A 10,939-nucleotide genomic window follows, 5' to 3' on the forward strand; every position below is an offset into this window, starting at 1 on the left:
AAGATGGCAGCCCTGGAAAGCAGAAGAATAGTGTTTTTCTATTTTTTTTTTTAACTCATGTGAAATATGAAAATCAGACAGTACAAGGATGATAATGCAGTCTGTGTTTCTCAGAAGGGATAAATATCTAAAAGGAAGAAAATGGTGAGTCTGTAGGTAATATTTTCACTGAAGTGTGCAGAGGGTTCTGCATGCTCCTCATTTACTGCTATAAAATCGTGCTGTTTTGTAGCACAGTTTAAAACAACCAAGATGTTATAATAATAGTTATATTATTATTATGACATCATAATAATGACAGAATAATAATAAGAAAACTACTGAAACTGAGGCTGCTCCGCTGCCACACTCCATCACACATGCATTTATGTGTTGATTGTAGGTGTAATAAACACAAACCCAATGCCTCTTACGTCATGCAGACAGAGGTCAAAGGGAAAAGGGGAGAGGCGGAGTAAAGGTCAGACTCCACAGGAGTATAACTGCACAGCATGGAGACTCTAAACATCCAAACATGAGCGTGATGAGAGGCAAGTCTGAGGAGGAGATGAAGCAAAACGGCATATCGCTGCATCCTCTGGACGTGGCAGCTGGCCCTGAGCCAGAGCTACTGTGCATATTTGGGACCGGGGACCTGGGGCGCTCTCTGGGCCTCCGTCTGCTCCAGTCTGGCTATGGAGTTGTGTATGGCAGCAGAAGACCAAACAGCTGTGGCCCTTTGCCGCAGGGAGCTCAGGTACACGTCACTGGAGATGGAGGATTTATCTCAAAAACTGAAGAAAGGGGACAAGCATGTGTGTGTGCTGCATGTAATTATGTAATGAATTATGTGTTGAAGAGCTGAATACATGTTTTGTACAGGTGATGACCCATGCAGAAGCAGCCCAGTCCTCTAACCTGATCTTTATTTGTGTTCACCGTGAACACTACGAACTCTTGACAACAATGGAGCATCATCTTAAAGGGAAGGTAAATGAACACAAACTAACAATGTAGTTTGATTGTTTATATCCAGCGGCTATCAGATGTTTTCACTCTCCTTGATTTTTTTTTCCTCTTTATTGGTCTTAGAACTGTTATGATCAACCAAATGTGGCTTTTTTCTAAAGCAAACTTTTTAAATGTATTTTATTTTGAAGGTATTGGTGGATCTCAGTAACAACCTGAAGAAAGGCATGTACCCAGAAGCCAATGCTGTCTATATGCAGAGGTAACAAACTCCAAACAAAGTGCAGAAGAAAAACAAATACATTTCAGGATTGTACATTGTTGTGTGCTCTGCACAGTAAGACAGTTGTTATCCCTGTTGCTAAGCAAATAATTTAAGTTTAGATTCCTTTATCCATTACAAGGCCTGTGCTTACTCTTTGTAAAACCTCAGTCTGGCTTCAATGCAAAACGTTTAACTCATTGCACTCCATCCTCGGCAGCTGAACTTGTTCGGTCTCTTTCTGACTTTACAGACGTGGACTTTCATGTGACATTTTAGTTTTTGGAGACTTGCCTGAGCATTTTATTGTTCTGCTCTCAGGTTATTATGGTGGTTAAATGTGGGCATGCTGGCGATTGCTCAAAATGTCCTTTACATGCAGTGAGAAATGAGATTTCAGATTCTTTTAAACCTTTTTCAAATTCCTTGCTAGGCTCATAGGATGACATAATCTTCTTTATGAGGTCTTATTCCTACCACGGTGTTCCCTTGCAAATCAAAAGTCAGGAACAAAAACTGTCTGTGATTTAAACAGGCCAAGCCTCCATCACGATGCCGTGTAAGGATGTTGTAATGTAGCCATTTTCACCCGATGTGACAGACATTTGTGTGGGATTTTAGTCATTTTATGTGGTAAACACATGGGGGTGTCCTAATACATCCTTCAATTGAAATGATAAGAAATTATGTACAAAATGTGGTATTATGTCAGAAAAACAAAACATTAAAGGCTTTCAAAGCATGCCCTTTATTTACCAGACTGCAACTTTCGAGGAACATATGAAAGTGCTAAGACAGATTTCCTTTGAAACCAATAAAAGTAAAATGCTGTGTGCTCTACAGGCTGGTTCCCAGTGCTGCTGTGGTGAAAGGTCTTAACACGCTGTCTGCCTGGGCCCTGCAGAATGAACTTTTAGCAGGAAAACAGGTAAGGAGTAAGTAATCTTTCAGAGAACGTCGGTGGGATCAAGGCGAAACAACACCAGGAAGCTGCTAGGCATTAAGAAGCACTTTAGCTGACAGGAAGGAAAGATACAAAGACAGAGCAGTAACAGGGAGGAGATTACCAACTTGATCTGTTCATGATGAGAAACACTTGACATCAAACCTGAAAAACAGTGCCTGCTTTCATCGCTTATTGTACATTGGGAAAAGTGCCTCTCAGATTTGTAAACATAAAAAAAAAAAGATTACTTCGTCATACACTGTGCACAACCTGGAAATTGAATTTATTTCATTTGCCTTCCTGCTGATAACTGATTGTATCAACTTTCCATCTGAGGAGTAAAGAAAATGAGGACAATGTAAAAAAACAAAACAAAAAAAAACAACAACACACACACACGCAAACACACCTTATTATGTTAGAAAGTTGAAAGCCCAGTGTTTATTGCAACCTTCATTTCAGTTTGTTTCAAGAGGAACACAAACATGCTGGAACCTCTAGAGACCAAACCTGAATCTGCCTCAAATCCTCTTTAGCACAAACAGTTTTTTTCATATGTGTACACACACACGCACACACACACACCCACGCATGCATGCACGCACGCACGCACGCACGCAGACACACGCCGTCGCACACACCTCTGTTTTCTTTGGAAACAGGTAAAGAACACAAGATGTGTCTCCAAATCTCTTTCTTGCTGCACATGTAGTCACACTATGTATTCATGCACACACATACATGCTTGTAAATGTGCACTATTCCCTGGCCAGCAATTTGATTAGATCCACAGCGGGGCTGTGGCGCTGTCACATTTACATTCAGATGGAGATTTAGTCTGTCGGCCGTCCCCTGCTGTTACTGGTGCAGTAATGTAGGCAGACATGGCTGACTGCCCAGTCCACTTATACACACACACCTGGGGAAAAGTGCTCTATCCTTCCGACTCTCACACACGCCTGTCAGGCTGCTCTTTCCAACACTCTGCAGCGCTCAGTTTCTTACAAACAACTTAATCATCTTATCCCAGAGCCGAGAGGTAAAAATGATAAGCGTCAGCATGGCGAGATCTAAAAATGGGATTAAATCCTGAGCATATACGAAGCGGACATGTGTCTTTACAGAGTCAAGCAATACAGATTAGCTTCGGCTCCAAAAATTACTCATAAAACACAGAGAGACAAACAAAAGAAGGGTCAGTACTCAGACAGACTTTATTTGGAAGGTATCTTCTAGATTTTACTCTAAACAGATCAACTGATATTTCCAGCAAATAAACAAAATGAACAACAGTGATGCTGCAGGAAAAACATACATTTTTATTGTCATTTAGAATTGAATAGAAAACAATATGTTAAAAGCATGATTTGGTATCATGATTATTGGTAATAATGATTGGATACAGTTGGACTTGAGAGCTTTTGTTGTATTTGCTCTGGTATTTTTTGTTTTATTACTAGGACTGCTACTAGCACTGGTAGCAGAGCTAGTAACAGCAGCGTTAATTTATCAAGTTGAAGAGATCAGATGGAATTATAATGAGAAAACCACAATTTCTGCATATTTGGATAAGCTTTGATTGCAACTGTAAAGAAATTCACCCTGATCAAACACACCCTGTTTTCCCACATGCACTATTTTCTAGTTTACACAGAAACGTCATTCTGCCCTTAGAAGCCGGACTTGACGAGGCCTTTTCCCACTAACTGGCTCTAGTGGCAGGTCAGCTGCTTGTTTTCTGTCAGGACTCTTCCAGTAATCTCAAACATCAGGGCCTTCCAGTTCAGCACATTGCCTGGACTGAAATTCAGATTGTCCACATAGTTTTGGATTTCACAGGAAGAAAGGACGTAGTCCCACATGTGGACATCGGTCATCATGCCGACAAAAGATTGCTTAATGTCAAATTTACCACCATAGCTGTCCTGTTCCTGAAAGCAAAGAACAGCGTTCAGTCAGAATAACAATAAAGAACATTCTATGCATGGACAGCAACTTTTGATCTTTTTCATTTTTTGTTAATATTGTAAATATACCTGTCCAAGGACAACAAGTGGTTGATTGATCTGTGATGAACCTCCTGACTGAAGGTTTTCCATCAAACCACAGTTGACCCAATCCAGATTCAGAGTCCCATGTGAAGCAAACAGAGTGCCAGGCGTTCAACTCATAGTCCACTACATAATGTACTACTTGATTGGCCACATACGAGCCAACTGTGTCAACAGCTGTTTCTTTGAATATCAGTAAACCATTGTGTAAAGACGGTGTGGCCAGGGAAAAAAGACTGTGGGCTCTGCTGAGATCTGTAAAAGACCTATCAGAAATTAAAAAAAAGAAAAAGAAGCAAAATAAACAAATAAGGACACAGTTCATGTTACTTCTATCTCAGGTTTCCTCATGCAATTCATTTTGTTACATTAACTGAGACATACTGTCACAGCCTTTAAATTGTGTGGATATATTCAGCATCAGTTTGGTTGTGTAGGTTTTTGTGGAAATGTAAATATTTTTCCTGATAGATCTATAAACACATGAAATTTTAAAAATATAATAAATATATTAAATTGATCATTTCAAAGAAAACCTTCATCTATCGGTCAAATCTTTTTTTGTGAAAAACAGACCTATCTGGAAGTATGTTCAAAATTCTCATCATTTTTGTCTGTTAAAAGCAAAATGTATGTGTCTTACCCTGCAGACATGCAGCACATGCTGTCAGCATCACAAAGAGAAGTAAAGCAGGCATCTGAGAAAAAGTCAGAAACAGAAAACACCTTGAGTTTTTTTATTTTTTTTAGTTTTTGATTATACCACAGTCACATTGCTCTTAGTTTTGATACTTTTTCCTACTTGGAACAGCACAGTTTAAAATACAAGTAGATGAAGAACATGCATTCAATTAATATCATTCTATTTAGCAACAGCCATTATATGTCAAGGTCGTCTCGGTGTGGATGTAATGAACTGGAGCTGTGTGTTTTTATAGAGGTTTTTCCTCATTCTTCTTTGAGTCAATATATTGTTATGGCCTCCACTACAGGGTTACAGGGTGGGGTGGCAACCCCACCCTGTAACACCCAAATTACCCCTTGTAATTACCCCTTATTGTCCCACTTATTGTGGGACAATAAGTGCTTTCTACTATATACTAATTACATTCACTGAATTAAAAAAACGAATGGAAGTCTTTGAATTTAATCTAATTTTAACATTTCTTTTCAAGCAAAACAACAACAAATGCTTTCAGTGACATTTGGTCAAACACGCAATCTGTTTAGATGTTTGCAAATTTAAAGAAAATCATAGGAATAAAACTGTGGTGAGAATAAAAGAGCAGAAAATACTTCTCTCGTTTTTTGGCATTTAAATTCTTGCTAACAATGTCTTCCAAATACTTTTCCTTCTGCATATTTCTGAAGTTGCCTAAACTGTGTGCAGGTCTTCCTGTGTGGAGAAAGTGGAGAAGCAAAGCAGGCAGTGGCACACCTGGCTACCAAACTGGGCCTGACTGTTCTGGATAAAGGCTCTTTGTCAGCAGCTAGAGAGTTGGAGGACTTCCCCCTGAAATTGTTCCCGGAGTGGAGGCTGCCTTTGTCCATAGCTGTTGGCCTCTCCGCCTTCTTCTTCTTCTACCTGCTCATTAGAGATGTTATCTATGCTTATGTTGAAAAGAAAAACGAGATCTCATATCGAATCATGGTGGCCCTGGCCAACAAGGTCGTGAGTTGTCCTTGATATTAAATCTTTTCTGGTGTCATTGTTTTTGTTGTTGTTGTTCTTAAGGGTGTTTTGTGAAATTGTGTTCTAGGTGTTTCCAATTGTGGCTCTTGTTATGCTGTCTCTCTGTTACCTGCCTGGCGCGATTGCTGCTTTCTTTCAACTCTACAGAGGGACCAAATACAGGTCGGATTATCACAGAAATAATAATAAAATGATAATGTGGTATACTATGCATGTTGTTTTTTGTAATGTTAAATTAGATAGTATTTTGCTTTTGGCTTTTCTTTCTCCAGGCGTTTCCCGAACTGGCTGGACCGCTGGATGCTTTGCAGGAAGCAGATGGGTCTTGTTGCACTTGGCTTTGCTGTTCTGCACGCTATCTATACATTCATCATCCCTATTCGCTATTCTTTCAGGCACAAACTCATTTCAGGGGTGGTGGATGAGGTACAGCAAGCTGGTCCAAACCAGTTATCATGTTTTTTAACAGTCATGCATGAAGAATAACATGGCATAAAACTTGCATTGATTTCTTCTTTCTTCCTTTGCCTCTTTCTTTCTTTTGCTGTCTCGTTCTTTCTTAGGTGAAGAACAATAAAACCACCCCATCTTACTTCGATAACACTGAGGCGTGGGGCACAGACTCGTTCATATCGCTGGGAATCCTGGGATTTTTCCTCTTCGTCCTGTTAGGGCTAACATCCTTGCCCTCTGTAGGCGGCTCCCTCAGCTGGAGAGAATTCAACTTTATTCAGGTCAGAGCTCTGTTGGAAACGTGAATGCGTGTGTGAGTGCATACTTCACCTTTACGAGTACGAACATTATCAGACAGGTGGAGTAAATCAATCAGCAGAAAAGATCTTTAAGCGCCTTTGTAGAGGGCTATATTTTGACTTTAAAACTTCTTTTACGATAGCAATTAAAATTCTCCAAAAGCAGTAGCTGGCGCTCGTTTCCCAGAGTGAAAGCCTGGTGGACTTTCGCCTGGGATTTTAAATGTTAAGTTATTCATTAAATAGAATTATGACACCTGGTGTAATCCCCAGCAGGGACATTGTTAATACAGGTCACAAGCCTATTTATGTAAAGGTCAGATCCATAAGTAGACACCAGAATGAGGCCCACAGAAAGACGCATAGGTCAAAATAACCCTTATGATCTGGAGGAAAGACTTGTGAAAAACATTACACTTCAGATGGCAATTTTCAGCAAATATTTATTAAAGACGTGGTTTGTGTGCCTCGAAGGTTGTACGCATGTTGATGCACACAACGGAGGGGTTTGATGTTTCAAACAGGTTAAGTTAGATAAGCCCTGATCATCATTAAAATCAATGTAAATAATTTGTTTGTGCTGTCTGAGCTCACTGTAAGCTTACAGTGAGAAAATCAGCAGCCAAAAACTAAAGCTCTGAATGGAAGCAGGTCGTCCAAGTAATTCACAAAATTGAGCTTCAAATAAGGCCACTGGTGTTATGTAAAATTTGTCATTGTGAAATGAATTAATCTGCATCTTCTGCCACTTTTTAGCACTAAATGATACTATCAATAGAAAAAGAAGTTTACATGCAACTTTAAATTTCTAGGAAAAATACCACTAAAATTACTTATTCATTAAATCAAAGAGTCTGAAGCAAATATATTTTTGCAAAAACACATTTAATCTGTATTTAAAGCCACCTACATTTACAACTCATTATATTTGCTGCACAAATGTTGCAGCAACGACCTGATAATGACATTTCTTCATCTTATCTTACACTCTCCTTGGCATGCTAAATGCTTGAAGTGGCCGACACTGCAACAGTGTTTGGCCTTTTTTCTGCAGCTGATAACTGTCTGACCACTAGGGGGCACTCAGACTGTTTGTAGAGCATGTTACCATAATGATTAAGCACATTTTAGATAATCAGAAATGCATGGAAAAATTAACCTTGACACCAGCTTCACTATTGATTTCTGAATGGAAAATATAAATAATGCACAATAATAAACATTGATTAAAGTTGCCCCTTCATTTTTCAGAAAATTGATCTTTACGCTCTCTGTTTTTCAAAAAAGGCAAAACATTATTTTCAAGAATAGATTTTTGTTTAATTAAATTAAATAATCTGTGACACAACTTTGTAGCTTGCCAATTATTTTGGCCTATGATAATATACTTTCAATGGGCCAGTTTGTGAAGAAACAGCAAGTGCTGCTATATTTGAGTATGTGCTCAACTCATGATGCTACATTGTCTTTGTGTATTGTGAGAAAAACAAATTGAAATAGTACAATCTGTTACTAATTTCATCTGCAGGACAGAACAAGTTGTGTAGATGACACTGTCTCATATTCTATTGTATCCCATGGTTGCCTAATCATCTTGGCCTCAAATTTGAAAGCGTTGTGCTAATTTTATGTTATGATTGTCCCCAATTGGTTAAACAATTATTTGCTTGCACTCTCCTTGCTTAACTCCTTGAGTCAAGCAAAAACAATGTCAGACTCCCCTCTCACTGCAGTCGTTTTAAGAACAGTGAAGTGAGTGAATCTTCATCAGTGTGGACAGAGGATGCTTTAAAATCAGATTAGAAAAGGTTATTACTGGGTTATTGCTGCATTTGTGGAGCACTTCAGTATTTCTTCTTTAGCAGTGGTACACGTAAAGTGTATAGCATGAAGTATAAATGAAATATTTAAGTTGTGACACTTATGCTATGGAGCCTTTTGAGATGTAGACATAATTGGTGCAAGATTTGCAATAGTGTGCTGGTTAACATTTGGATGAGTAAATATTAGATGATGTTCTAAGGGACAGTTTTGGGTTCGATACATACTTTTAACAGGCATGCAGCTGGTATAATAAATGCATTCAGGAAACATGTTAACCTTAGTAAATTTCAGAATGTGACAATGAAATATATTTTTCTTGAATAGAGGAAATGAGTGAGCAAAGACAAATGCAACTCTTCAAAAATATAAAAAATAAATCTGACATTTTTAAAAATAAATTGTCTCTAGAATTGCAAGAACATTTCTTTTTGCTTTCTGGGCTTCTATTGACCCATAAATCTATAAGTTATACTGTTTTCATCTAAAGCAGGCTGTTGTAGAAGTAAAACTACTGTTAAAGTAACCAGAAAATGAGAAATAGTGATGTTAAAAAGGTTTGTATCTTATGGTGTAGATTTTTGTACATATTTCTAACACAAGACCTTTACAAATCCCAAGTGTAACTTTTGACTTGAGCAAAAAATCCCACATATCTTGTAACACAAATGGCTCCAATTTTTTTTTTTAAGTCTTAGCACAAGCACTTATTTTAGCAGGATAAACTAGAGTTGGGAAAAACATGGAGGAATCTGGTTTGAGAATCAACTCCTAGTGCAAATTCATGTCTGATGTTTGTGTGATGGTCATTAGGAGAGCTTATGGTGATATTTTTATCTTAGGTCAAATTAAATATCAGTGACTTGTTGCTCAGGAAAATCATATATATAAAAAAAAACTTGTGAGAAAATATCACAAAATGGAATTAATTACATTAAATCAATAGAGATTATGTCGACTAGGGATAAAAAATAAAAGCAAAAGCAAAGCATGTTAAAATGATTTTTTTTTTCTGATCTAAGTGTTTCATAATACATTTCATTTTAAAAGTGTGCTAATTGTAGACATTTTGCAGACCTGTTTTGTAGCAACTTTAATATGAAGTTTATTTTTAAGCCCTTTAACCCAGTCACCAGCTTCATGCATGTAACCTTACACTTTTGATTGCTGTGGTCTCTCTGTCATCAGGTCAGTGAAAACATCTGTATTCTGAAATGCCCTTCTCTTCTTGCAATGTTTTAAATAAAACCTTTACATGTGCCATTTTTCCAGTCTAAACTAGGACATCTCACTCTGTTCATTTGCACGGCTCACGGCTACATCTATGGCTGGAATAAATTTCTTCGCCCCTCAACCTACAAATGGTACACGCCTCCAGGCTACATGCTCTGTCTGATCGTACCTTCTGTGGTGTTGGTGCTCAAGTTACTTCTTCTCCTTCCTTGTGTGGACCGCGCCCTCACCCGAATTCGACAAGGCTGGGAACGGACCCAGCCAAAGGAGATGGATGAAATAAAAACCACAAACCTCTGAACTTTGTTCTCAAAAGGCAGAGTATGCACAAGATACTTTTTTTTATTATTTAATTTACATCTTAAATTAACCACATAGAGTAACTGCTGGAAAATGTTTTCAATGTGTAAACAGTTATATATTTTGGGTGACAACATGTAATAAATTACCATAGTGAGATGTTAGACAAACAAAACAAAATTGGTTATTTTCACTTACTTGGGCAGTGTATCGTTTATCCGCTTTGGAAAAAAAAAAAAGAATAAGAAAGATAAGTATTACAAAAAAAGTAGGTAGTGCTGTCATGAACAAGCAGAACTGTTTGTTTCCTCTTTTACTTTCAGCATTCTTCTCTAAATAAATATACATATTTATATCCAACACCAGGTGTTTTAGTAGTTAATGTGGGGAAGGTTATTGATTGGCTGCTTTGATTAGACAAAATTGAGACAAGTAAAGTTTTGACTTTTGCATCTGTTATGGATTTTGTCTTTTCCTCTGTCTCTCTTATCATCTTCTATCTGCTTACACTCAACCGCTGCAGCTTCCATGACCATGTTTATGTGTGACTGCTGCCAGTCATACGTAAACAGATGAAAATGATTAGACTACCCTTTAGGCAGGGTACAGATTGCGCTTCAATCTCAGCCTCACTTGGTTGCATCCCTAAGGTTTGCTAAGTGACACCCAGCACTGGATGGTGAATGTAACTCTGTATCTGTTTCATTTGAATGACGTGCATGGCTTGTAATATTTGATCATTAAAGCCTGTTTTTAAATATAACCAAATCTCATTATTTCTTAAATTTATGCTAAGGGGTAAATTCTGGACGGGTGCTGAAACTGGTTAACGAACCTGGTGGAGCACAGACACAAAATTGAATGAACTCCAACACATGCAAGGTGTGGGAGGAAAAACACACTGCTTTTGCTTGTTACCTGGATGGCTATCTG

The 10,939-nt window shown here is 38.1% G+C and overlaps 1 protein-coding gene and 1 pseudogene across 1 annotated transcript; one reads left to right on the forward strand and one right to left on the reverse strand.

The window, feature by feature from the left end:
• Positions 1-326: 326 nt before the first annotated feature.
• Positions 327-10,720, forward strand: LOC103152288 (metalloreductase STEAP4-like). The gene is made up of 9 exons (XM_016660972.1): positions 327-736; positions 862-969; positions 1,140-1,210; positions 2,054-2,138; positions 5,598-5,876; positions 5,968-6,062; positions 6,173-6,326; positions 6,464-6,634; positions 9,746-10,720. Exons 1-9 carry the CDS (start codon positions 515-517, stop codon positions 10,004-10,006), a joined length of 1,446 nt encoding a protein of 481 aa, XP_016516458.1. The 5' UTR covers positions 327-514; the 3' UTR covers positions 10,007-10,720.
• LOC103152283 (C-reactive protein-like) lies at positions 3,724-6,965 on the reverse strand (annotated as a pseudogene).
• Positions 10,721-10,939: the final 219 nt, after the last annotated feature.

This window comes from Poecilia formosa, unplaced genomic scaffold, assembly GCF_000485575.1.
Source record: "Poecilia formosa unplaced genomic scaffold, Poecilia_formosa-5.1.2 Scaffold306, whole genome shotgun sequence".
Taxonomy (NCBI): Eukaryota; Metazoa; Chordata; class Actinopteri; order Cyprinodontiformes; family Poeciliidae; genus Poecilia; species Poecilia formosa.